This window comes from Phycodurus eques, chromosome 4, assembly GCF_024500275.1.
Source record: "Phycodurus eques isolate BA_2022a chromosome 4, UOR_Pequ_1.1, whole genome shotgun sequence".
NCBI lineage: Eukaryota > Metazoa > Chordata > Actinopteri > Syngnathiformes > Syngnathidae > Phycodurus > Phycodurus eques.
The window spans coordinates 30932334-30944819 of NC_084528.1; the positions used below are offsets into that span (position 1 = coordinate 30932334).

A 12486-nucleotide genomic window follows, 5' to 3' on the forward strand; every position below is an offset into this window, starting at 1 on the left:
CAGAGCAATAATAATGTTTTAAACGTGCTTGGGGCACAGCAAGGAGATTGAAGTTCGGCTTTTATGCTGGCACAGCAGGGCGAGCTTTGAGGGGGGCTGGGGGGGATGGGGGGGGGGGGGGTGTCTTTAAAAAAGTCAAAGCTGGTGTCCACTCTGCCTTGAAACTGAAAGCAATTGTGACACCTACCTGCAGAAGATGGAAATAAACATAAAAAGCGGTTGCGAACCAATCATCGCTTCCTCCCAAAAGTGACAAAACGGCGTTGAGTCCTGATTCAAGTCCCCAAATCCAATCTTGTAAATTCGATTGCATATATGCACGTGTCGCTCACCCAAGATGATTGCAACCAACCCAAATGAAGAAATGAACAAATGAAGCCTGTCCCGAGTTTGACCGACTCACCTGTTGCACGTGAGCACGCGTGGGCGTGGTTCGCTTTGTCGTCTTGTTTGGGGTCGTAACCGGCGCATGTTGCATTTCCAACCCGTGCCAAACGTGTTTGTTGTTGTTGTTGTTGTTCTGCAAAAATATATGGTTTGACGTACAGGTGCGTTTGCTTCCAGAGTGTTTCTTCAATTTACTCCCAAATCAATTGATTGATCATTATTAGATCTTGAAAGGCAAAATCACGTTGATCTTATCAGTGAGAACAACGTGAGCTACACACAAAAAAAAAAAAAAAAAAAAAAAAAACAGTTGGTCTGCATTTGGAAAAGAGTGAGCTAATTACGTCTCCACCCAGTGTTTGTTTTGTTTTTGTTTTTTTGTTTTTTTTAATACAAAATAGAATCTGAAGAGGCCTGACTTGTGCCCACAATCTGAATTCTACGTTCCCTTTTTTGCATCCATATTTGCAGCTCTGAAATGTTGTTTCTGATGCTGCTCAGCGCCGCCGCCGGTCTGGTTTGAGTTGATTTGAAGCAGGACGGGCGAGTCCGGCCTGAGTTGCGCCTCCGGAGCCTGATGAGCGCCGAGACCCTGGTTGGCCGCGGCGGCGGCGGCGGCGGCGGCGGCGGCAGCGGCGGCGGAGGATGCCAGACTCACCCCGGACGAGTTGGAGTAGCGCAGGATGCTTTGGCCCTGCAGCGGGCTGAAGTTGCCGTAGTTTGTGTAATTGCTATAAAAGGGCGAGGTGTAATAAATAGGTCTTCCGATGAGGGAGGGGGTCGGGTAGAGAGAGGGCGAGGTGGCAGACGGGGAGGTCGCGGAGGGGGTCGGGGGGGTTAGAAGGCCCCCTGAGGAAGAGGAGGAGGACGACGGGGGGCAGCTCGCTCGGCCCACTTGCCGCTTTGGCTCCGAGGTAGCAATCTCCGCCAGTGACCACAATTTGGGTTTGGGGTTGTGAGAAAGCCCCGCGGGCGCTCTGCTTTCCGGGCAGGACTTGTCGGCGTGCGCGGCGTTGCTCGTCCCGAGGCCCCTCGCGAAATCCTCGCGCTGGAAGTGCTGGAGATGCTGGAGGTGCTGGAAGTGCTGGAGGTGGTGCTGATGAGCGGAAAGCGGCGCTTCGACTCCCACCGGAGGCGAGCCGCTGAGCGACTTGGGCGAGAGCTGGAAGCCAGAAGCGTGCAGCTTCTCCTCCTCGGCGTCGTCTTCGCATTTGTGCCGGGCCCGTTCGGACGCCGAATCCCGCGGCGGCCGACACGCCGCCGCCTTCTCCACGTCGGACTCGGCGGAACACGAGTGGTCCGTCAGCGCGTCCGCGTGCAAACTAATACCTGGCCAGCACAAAGAACAATTCAAAACAATCGATGGGAAATCAATAAAGCACTGTTCAATTGAATCAATGTATTCGTTGTTTTATATTTCTTTCTGAATTGAATGTTTGAGCCACTACGGTTCTATTGTGTCTTTTCACACCGTTCAAATGTAAACATCAAACGCCACACATAAATCGGCGTCCGGCGCGGCGGCTAAATTTTAAGCGTAATCGATGGCTTGCAATGGTCACGTGATCCTTCGAAGAAGCCTTTTTTTTTTTTTTTTTTTTTCCCAAATAACTAACACATGAATGTGTATTAACGCTAAGGCGACTCTACAAACGACGCGTGTAAAAGAATCCAACGTGTAACTGGATGATTTTGTTGTGAACTATGACCCCTCCGTAGCCCACCTTCATCCTCGGCCGAAGCCTCGCTGCTGTCCAAGTTCTTCACGCCCTCCTTCCTCTCGCCGTCCCCGTCCTCGTCGTCCTCGTCCTCGCTCTTATTGCGGGGCGCCCACGTCATCTTGTTCTCCTTCTTCAGCCTCCTCCTGGCGTTGGCGAACCAGGTGGACACCTGCGTCAGCGTCATCTTGGTGATGATGGCCAGCATGATCTTCTCGCCTTTGGTCGGGTAAGGGTTCTTCCGGTGCTCCTGCAGCCAGGCCTTCAGGGTGGCCGTGGCGTCCCGGGTGGCGTTCTTGCGGTAAGCCGGGTCGTTGAGCTGGTACGGGTACCCGGGCCCCCCGTACGGGTGGTAACTTAACGTGGCGTGTGCGTCGTACGGAGAACTCTGCTGGGCGGAAAGCGTCCGTTAAAGTCGGCCTGGGATTTGCACTCTTGGAATTTGACAACCACACCACTCTGCTCACAACGCGGCATCGTCTTATTGCTTTCGTAAAAAAAATAAAAATAATAATAATAATAATAAATATATACAAATAAATGATGTAAAGCTGTGAACTCACTTGATTGTTTACCCGTTATCGGACAAATTATACGTTGTTAATTAAACGTTTGTAAAGTAATAAATAACTGATTATGCTTTAACGCCCCCCCCCCCCCAAAAAAAAATAATAACAACAACATATGGTGTCAATTTGAAATGTTATCCCATGCTTGACAGGTAACTAATTATGCACAACAACATGGAATAATCAATATTGTAAAATCATTGTATTTATGCTTTCCAGGGAAAAAAAATTAAGTTCCTCAATTTCTACATTTATTAGAGATCAAGTATTATTTTAAAATACAAATATATGTCAAAGTGGCAGCATTCAAAAGCCGCTCCTCTCGCTTTCGTCTGTCACTGTAAAATATATCCACATCTCCCGTCCCGGTTTGATTTTTTTATTTATGTTTTTAACGACTTTTAATAGCTGCCGAGCGAGAAAATGCGTTCGCATGCTTTGTATTAATTTCCTCCGACCCACAAATTCGCTGCTGGGAGAGGAAAGCTTCACTGAATCCCCTCGCTGGGTCTTCACTTTTACATAATTAGCTGCGCGTCGACCGCTAAGCCGCTACAACTTGCAACCGTGCTTCCAATTCCAATTTAAAATTTGAATCTAAGGACACTCGCACGAGGCCGATGAGCTGATAAGTTCCGCTGTTCTTACAGAATGGGGAGTTAAGGGGGGAAAAAAACAAACAAACAAAAAAACCTGCGCCAATGCGCACTTTTGGGCTCGTCTGCGTCCGCGCGCCTCCTTTTTGAAAATTCCTCTTTTATATTCTGAAGATATTTTACCATGTATGATGGGAATCCCGTGGCAGGGTCCGCCGGGTACGACAGCGGGCCGGAGAAGCCCGAGCCGGCCGAGGCGGAGAAAGCAGCCGATCCGGGGTAAGGGCTGAACGCCGACGACCTCGCCAGGTCTTCGCTCCGCGGAGCCCCGTAAGCCGGACACGGATAGAGCGCCAGCGAGCCCGGGGGCTGGTAGAGGTAACCCTGAGGATAGGACATGGGCGCGCGAGGGGGGCGACGGCCGGTCCAAACGGGGGAAGGAGGGGAAAGGCGCACCGGGGAAAAAGGGGGGCGGGGGTGGGGGTGGGGGCGGGGCGGGGGGGGAGGGGGAGGGGGGGAAGCGACAAAACAAGCCACACAATAATCGGCGGCGCGAGCAGTCACATCGGACAAAAATCAACAAATCAACGCAAGTCCTCCCTTTTGTGGCAAAACGGCACAAAATTGTCAAGGAGCCCGCATAGACGCAACGCCGGCCTGCGTCTTGATCCCCTAGCGTCCGCTGGTTTTAGGACGCGGCGCGATGTGAGCACTCGAGAGGAGGGAAGAAACACACACGCACATAGCATTGTGGGTGTGTGTGTGTGTGGGGGGGGGGGGGGGGGGGGTGCTCGAGCTGTCACTCCGGCTCATCTCAATATCCACCCCGCCCCCTTTTTTTTGCCTCACAAAGAGTCTCGGAACAAAAAAGTGCCCGCTCAGTCCAGCACGCGCTCCCTACTCTTCCTCCCAAGTGACTTTGCCTCTTGACGTGTTCTAACGTCACGCAGTCACGTTCATCAGTGACGTTAGGGAAAATCAACAACAACAACAACAGCAACATAACAAGCAAACTCATTTTTGAAAATGTCATGACTTGATCATACAACGGGAAAATAAGAACTTCATTTGATCACGCGCCGCACGTTGATCACGTGCAACCGGTGTGAATGACGTCAACTCAAAGGGTTGGTTTTCAGTGAATGCTTCGAATGACAACATTTCACTTGGATGAATTAATTGCGCCGCGCGTCTGCGATGAGAACAAAAATGTTTCGTCAACTTCTGTTGTTTCGCCCACATCCGGCTTAATTGACACTGAGGACTACAAGTGAGAGAGAGAGAGAGAGAGAGAGAGAGAGAGAGGTTGACGGTGTTATAGTGAGGCAGAAGAGCTAAATAATAAATGAATACAAGTAAAAATAAAAAATTCTAAATAAATAAAAACTTGCAGCTGCTCCAACGTCCGTCCAGCGTGCGGATTCGGTTGGAGTAGTGTGCAATGCGGCCTGTAGGGGGCGATCGTGGCTCCTTCATTTGTTCCACATTGTCAATCTGGTGTCCTTTTCATGTTTTAACTCTAATCAGCAACGATGCATTTATTAGTAGAGGCCTATTATCACTGTTTGCTTTCCTAATCCAAACTTGTGTGCGTGTGTGTGTCCCAAAAGTCACAAGCAAAAGTTTTGTTAGTTTTTTTATGTGTGTGCGTGTGTGCAGTCACCTGTTTGTGCACGCGTGCGCTCTGAACCGGTCCCCGCGCAAAAAGCAGACATTTGCTCGTCCTTTATGATTGTGATTAAAGGCGTCACGACCTCTGTGGGGGTGTGGGGGTGGTGGGGGGGCAATGGCATTGCTTGAAACCCGAGGCTGTGACAGCAGCAGTCGTGGTGGCAACTCACTAATGAAGAGAGCGGCCGAGCAGTCCTCCTCATCAGTATTCATCCATCAGGTGCTTGTCACCCCCAGTGCATTGTGGTCCGGCACACTTGTAAACAGTAAACAGCCGTTATTTAAATATATGCAGTGCAGTTTGCCTGCTGGCCACGGTGACAAGAAACTCGCCAACACAAGCTTCTGTTACGCTCAACCAAAAATGCACTATATTACCGGTTAAATCAGTCAATATTATTCCTGAAAAAAAAAATTTCATTTTTCAGTCATTTCTGTCGACACTAATGCTTTAGTAAGTACTAATTATTGCACCCAAAGCTAAATGTTAGGGCAAAAACAAAAAAGAAGAAAAAAGGACATTTAGGACAACGATGATGATTTTCAGATAAAATAAAAAAAAACTGATAAACAACGTTGATTCAATATTGTGTGCAGTCGCCAAAAGGTCTGTATTTATAGCATTTAAAATAGAAGGCACCAACATTTATTTATTTTACTAATACACGAGGAAGTAAAAATAAACTGATGACACGCAGGCTTGTGTCAGGTGTACCATGATAACATGCAAAAACATACACTACATGAGAAAATATGGCATTTATTTAAAAATCTGTTTATATATATATATATATATATAATAGAATAACATAACACACCTTGATATGTCCCACAATGGGGACAATTATTGTATGTAACACAAACACAATTGTATGTAACACAAACTTGCGGGACAGCAAAAACAATAGCAAAGCATCATGTTTTTTTTGTTTTTTGTTAATGTTGTCGATAATAAAGTTTCAGACAGATTGAATTTGAAAGGAGTCCTCTGTTATCAGGATTAGACGTCAAGGAGTACCGCTGTGTCCGCACCAGGGGGCGCTGTCTCCTCTGTTCATTGACCGCAGGCCAACCAACAGCCGCATTTCGCGGACGCGTGTGTGTGCGTGCGTGCACGTGAGCGCGTGGGGATTAATTTTTTATTTTTTTGCTGCGCGCACGCGCGCCGGTCCATAAGTATATTGTCGGCTTGAAAGTGCACCTGTCGGCCTGCTGTGTCAGTACAGGAGTCCATTCCAGGTCTCAGTTTCAGTCGGACTGCAGCTCCGAGGATATTTTCGTCCCGGCCTGATGGAGATATACGAGATGGGAGAGACGGGAGAGACAGATCAACAAAGACAGCGCAGAGTTTGGAGACAGTCAAAGGCAGGAAGAAGAAAGACATGCGAACATGCGCGGAGACAGAAAAAAAACAGACACACATGAAGATGAAGGATGAGGTAAACGACTACCTGTGACTTCACTGCGTCACTCATATTGACTGCAGAACTAACTTTACTCTGCTGGAGTGCTTATACACATTTACACACATTTCACACGAATATAATAAATGAGCGTGTATTATAGTTGTAATCACTGAAGAGGATTCTAAAATGATGGTTGTCCGGAGAATTCAGAGGCCCCTCACGCACCCTCCTGCTTTTAAAATGAAAGTCAAGCATCTTAAATAAAGATTAGAAACTTTTGCTCAGCTGTGATTACGTCACCCGGTCGACAAGCTAAAGATGATGCCTCAGAAATGAGAAGCCCTATTGATTTTTTTCTCCCCTTTTAGCTCCCAGCAGAATTTCAGATTGAATCATTGCAAAATGTTTGCGCTTGCTTCTTGACTGACCAATCAAAGGCCAAATTTCCTCGCTGATTACAAACAATATGTTTTTCCTGTGCATCATAAGAAATTGTCTCTTTTGTACCGCAGATTGATTTAATAGCTATCGATAATAATAAAGCTAAAGATTTGCGTGATGCTTTATTGACAAGGTGGAATGACGTGAAGGAATAATTTGTCAATGTAGTGCGCAGGTGAGCAAAAGACGAGTGTAGCCATGTAGTTTTATTGAGGTCCTCTACAATCAACACGAGCACATAGCAACACGATTAAGGCCCGAGCTTGTCATTTTGTTGACATTAACCATTCCCACCATGCCATCGCCACTGTTTGGAACACTTCAGCACATGTCCTCTCATCTCCGGAGTCCCGAGTCCTAACAAAAAAGTCTGAATGAATGATGTTTCAAACACATGATCATTTACTGTGCTGAAATTCTAGGAAACCCAGAAAGATAAATAGACACGTATATAATAGCTCCTCCGTCGCTTTATGAGTGTTCAGTATACCAGTGCGTGTGGGTTTTGGAATGAAGCGTATGTGGGCATGCGGACAAAAGGAGCAAAACTTAATTGTGATCTAAACAATGGGGAACCTTTTCCGTGTGATCAAAACACTCAAGAAAAACTCTTGAAATCACTAGAAAAGAAATCCTACAACCTTGTAAAAGACCTCCATCTTGACAGAAAAGTCCCATCTGATGCATTGTGATACTTGAGCAATTGATACCTCCCCCCTTTGGGTTTTGTGGGGGATGGGTCAATAAGGGAGGGAGACTGAGGACAGACCGTTATTTCTCTTCCCGCCTGGCATCTGCCCACTGCTGCCAACCCGCTTTCTAATCAGCAGCCGTCCATGCGCTTGGCAGCAGAAGGGGTTTCAAATCAGCCCCTCGCCCTGAGTTAAAAAAACCCTAAGCTGTATCACTTTGTAAACGGGTACCTTGAGGGCGATTGAAACATGGGGCGCTTCTGATGTGCTGAAGTGCAGAACATTGGTTGCCGCGTTACCTCCAAGATGTTATGCTGCTGCCTTGCTCCGCTGTTTCTGTTGTTCTTGTTTATCCTGGCTATGAAAAAGAAAAGAAAAGAAAAATCAAAAAGGCAGCTCTTTCTTAGGGTTTGGTTTGTGTAACATGCGCCTCGCTAACATCGATGTTGAGGAAACAGTTCTGAGTGAACAAAGTGCAACTGCAAACCAGTGTGCTTGAAGTGTAAGCCAAAAAAAAAAAAAAAGAAGCAGACTAACACTCCACTTGTAGCTAAAACACGTTTTTTTTTGTTTTTTTTTTTGCAAAAGTGAATGTCTCATTTGGTTGGAAAAGTATAGATGTCAGTGCCAGGGGCCGACTTCATGTGAAATACATTTGAGTGCAGTGACCACAACGTGGCAGCATGGAGAATTTGTGGTTAGCACATCTGCCCCACAGTCAGGAGATCCGCGTTCAGATCTCTGGCGGTGTTTGCATGTTCTCCCCATGGTAGCGTTTTTTATTTTTTATTTTTGCAGGTCCTCTACTTGCACATCCCCCAAAACATGCTTCTTACACGAATTAAAGACTCAAAATGTCCCATAGGTGTGAATGTGAGTGTGAATTGTTGTTCGTCTGTATGTGCGTTGCCACACTGAACAGAAAGTCATACACATGTACACTAAGAACATTTCTTTAAAACCAGCATTTTCAGTATAATGAGAAAGCTTTTGTACCACAAGGAACTCTTGTCACATAACTGTATCATTGCTTTCAGATTTTGAAAACACTTTGCGTTAAATATAAAACAGCATGTTGTAACAAAACAGAAACAGCTTGATTCCCAATGCAGATTTGTCATTGGTCTCCACACAACTTGGTTTCATTGGGAAAAAAATACAGCCACAGAGCATGACAAAATTATACTAGGCATTATAAAAATGGATCAATGAGGTTAAATAATCAATATTTATTTAAATGTGGGCTAGAAGATAAGCGGTACAGAAGATGGATGGATGGATATACAATCTTTGTTTAAAACATTGTTCATCTCATTCCTTGTTGGATTGGAAGGGTGTTCAAAGAGCTGAGCATTGGCTTCAGAAGAAAGCATCTCAAAGAAATTACCCGAATCATATGCAGTATGAATTTCAGACAGACATGGACCTGTGAGGCCTGATGGATGAAACAAACAAGTTGCCAAAAATCAAACGAGGTAAATAAAGGGTGACACAAAAGGGACAAACTAAAAAAGAGTGGGTGGGGGCAGGGGGAATTTGAAATGGACTAACCCTCTCCGTTGGCTCTTCCGCCAAGGGTCAGTCTTCTTGGGTTGCTGGAAAGAGTCTGCTGACAGCCAGTGTCACTGGGCTTTGTAATCATTGTGCTGGACCTGATAGGGTTACTAGCAGCTAATCCAGGCTGACCTCGGTTAGGTGCCCTGAATGAGGATGGCTTTGTACAGTTGGGGACGAGCTCGCGTCATGCTGACATATAATGTCTGCGTGGGGACTTGACACCACAGCTCTTTTGTTGTGCTATCCACTTGCAAGTGTCAACCCCCAACAGATGTATAAATGTATATATTTATTTTTTTTCATGCTTTGGCACGCAACTTTGAGATACATCCCATCTTCTTGTGAGAAACCATTTTTCTCACAAGAAGATGGGATGTATCTCAAAGTTCAAGAGGTCAGCTCTTGTGGTTGGTGTTCCAATGACTTCAAAACAAATCCCATCATGATATAGATATTTTTTTATTATTATTTGTCTTCTTTTGCCAGGTAATGGTCAAGGATACGACTGTATGTGTGTCTGTAGTTGAAGAAGAAGAATGTAGGAAAATATTTTGATTTATCTCCTCAATGGTAACATTTCTCTCTTGAAGAACTATTCTATTTTTCAACACGAGATAAACGATGGTTGGAATGGTGAATGAGCCCAAGCAAAAAGATGCATCTGGTAAAAATGCAGAAATAACTTTTAAAACACACCTCTTGCCATTCATCATGCAACCCATCTACCCAATTACCAAAAATCCACAGACACACACACACACACACACACACACACCTTGAGGCAAGAACCAGTGTGAAGGAAGTGTAGAGACGGCATCCTTCTTTTTCTTCTTGCCAGTGAGGGCTGTAAACGGGAATGGGATTCTCATCCCCTGGAGCCTGTTACTAATCCACAACAGGCCCACTGCTGGATTACTGGGGACATCAACTGACATGCCAGCGCGCGCACACACGAGCACATGGACACGGCCGGAATCACATTTGCCCGCACTCGCACACCTACAGTACATGCGCACACTATGCACTGACCGTAAGCGTGCCCATTGATGGCCAAGCATACAGGCACAAATGGAAACACACACACACACACAAAATGGATGATGACAAAGAAATATAACACACGTACTCTAGGCCGCCAATGGAGCTTCAAAACATTGGCAGCTCAATGTCGAAACTGCCATCATTTCTCCAGTCAGGAGTTGGCAGTCATGAATAAATCGCTCTCCTGTAATCTCTGCTGGTCTGGATGCGAGTTGATGTATACAACCGCAATGCAGCCATTCAGTGTGCAATTACAGACATCTAAACTTTATTATGTATGATTTTTTATTTATTTTTTTATGTAATGGAATGATACATCCAATTTGCCATCCGAAAAGCTGCTGTATTTGTGGTAAACACTGCTCCACTCTCGAGGCTAAATGTTTGTGTCAGTAAAGAATAATTACACCTTTCAATGTTATATCTAGCATGTTAATCTTGGTCCACAAACCACCATTTTATTCTCTTGTTTGTTTAATAGCTCACTGGCAGTTTTATTGTTTCAAAGGGCTCGATAGCAACCCTGTAAATTCCCTGCTCAACATTTGCCCTTGTGGCGTTGCGGTTCACTGATGTTGAATGTTGAAAGAATGCAAACAGCCATTGATCTGCAATCAAAGATCTGGGACAGGAGGTAATTTACATGTAGAGAATGGGACTATTAGGAACTGGGCTCTGGGGCATATGTGGCGTTAAATTTATTTAACACTGCTTTGCTGACCCAAATGACTCAAGGAGTGCTATCGGTCTGAAAAAGTTAATAAAATAGGTTGCGGTAATGCAAGATTGTTTCTGGTGATTGGAAATTGATGTGCACATCTGCTAGGCCCAACAGAGCCAGATCAGAACAGATCAGATGTGAGGCAAGAATTAAAATTAGGCACAGCTACTTATTGGCAGTTGATCAAGTTTGCAACTGTCCCGGGAGTCCTGAGTGCTTAGAAAATGTGTTGCAGCTTCTGTTAAAATTTGATGATTAAATGGGAAAAAACTTCCTAGATTTGTTGACTGAGAGTGGGGTCTGTTTACTTTATTTATTCATAGCGTGGATATGAATAATTTACCGGTCAGCAGTTTTTGTCAGACAAAATCATTGTTGTGTGTGTGGCAGGCTAAAGGGTTGTGATTTTATTTATTTATTTATTATTATTTTTTTACGTTTGGCACTTTCCAACTGTATTAACAGCAGCCAGACTCCATTTCGCTCAATCTGCTTAAAAATCCATCAGCCTCTTTGGATGCTGATATAAATGGTCATATATGGAGAAGTTCAGTTCGCTTGCTTGTTTTATTAATATTAAAATGATATTTTAATACCAACATTTTGTGCATCAAATTTCAAATATAAATGTCATTAGCTTGGAGAATGTCTAAAAATAACTTTATCTGGCTAAATGTGTTTATCCAGCCATCCGTTTTCTATAGTAGCACTTATCCTGATGAGTGTCCAACCTAGACTGGTCGCCATGCAGTCAGATCCAGGGCTATATCAAGTTTTTGATCATAGTAATACAAAATATTTTCGCGCTTTAACAAAAAAAAAAAAAAAAAAATCCCTAAAATGAACCTATCATACGTCACCCTTTGCTTTGATCAAAATGAATGGAACAATAATATTAGGATTAATATATATATATATATATATATATATATATATATATAGCACATGTAAGGAGAATGGAAAATGTGTAACATAGCTCAAATGAACTGAATAGGGTCATACAGAAAAAACGTAAATGAAAATGAACACACTTTTTTTTTTAGATTAAAACAGAAACAAAAATTTCTATATTATTTGTGGCCAATTGTATTAATATTTTATTATTACTAATTCTGGCACTATTTTATTGTACATAAATGTATGTTTAATATATGCATCGCGAACTGAATATAGGCATAGCCAATTTAAAACCTAACAATAATATCTTGCTGAATCTGTTCAATTCCTGCAGCAAATGATCTGATCTACTTTAATGATGTGACTATTAATTGTTTATTTGTGATGACATTTTTAAAGGTTAATGGTTTCCGTTGCTTCTTTTTCTCTCGTACATGTTTCTGGTGAGACCTATTTCGTGACAGACCAGTGAGCCATATTTAAACAGGTGGAGCTGTTTGGACATCTTTGTTTTGTCAGACAGAAGAAGAAACAGACCACATGGGCAGCTGGTAAGAAAGGGTTGGCTCTTTTGTTTAGCGCTTTAACTGATGTTTGTTTGTATATACTTTATAGTAACTTGTGTATTTCTTGCTTAGCATATAGTATATCATGTATTTGTGTGTTATTTGAGGTTTGAAGTGTGTTATTTGTTTGAGTTATTTGAAGTTTGAAGTGCAAAACGAAATTACCCAAAGTTGCACTGAGTTGTCACACCCAATGTGTACTGTTCACATTCGGAGGAGAAAAT

At 44.0% G+C, this 12486-nt stretch overlaps 1 protein-coding gene across 1 annotated transcript; it reads right to left on the reverse strand.

Moving 5' to 3' along the window:
• Window positions 1-716: 716 nt before the first annotated feature.
• On the reverse strand, window positions 717-3669 carry irx2a (iroquois homeobox 2a). The gene is made up of 3 exons (XM_061675843.1): window positions 3454-3669; window positions 2112-2493; window positions 717-1716 (listed from the first exon to the last, which is right to left on the reverse strand). The coding sequence occupies exons 1-3, from the start codon at window positions 3667-3669 to the stop codon at window positions 827-829; spliced, it is 1488 nt and encodes a 495-aa protein (XP_061531827.1). The 3' UTR covers window positions 717-826.
• Window positions 3670-12486: the final 8817 nt, after the last annotated feature.

What these genes read in the sequence shown, in the direction of transcription:
- irx2a (XM_061675843.1), bottom strand. Translation starts at nt 3,669, where the DNA reads ATGTCCTATCCTCAGGGTTACCTCTACCAGCCCCCGGGCTCGCTGGCG. An exon ending in CGGGATTCCCATCATACATG is followed by an intron (nt 2,494 to 3,453) that starts GTAAAATATCTT and finishes TCCGCCCAGCAG; the next exon opens with AGTTCTCCGTACGACGCACA. An exon ending in GGCTTCGGCCGAGGATGAAG is followed by an intron (nt 1,717 to 2,111) that starts GTGGGCTACGGA and finishes TGTGCTGGCCAG; the next exon opens with GTATTAGTTTGCACGCGGAC.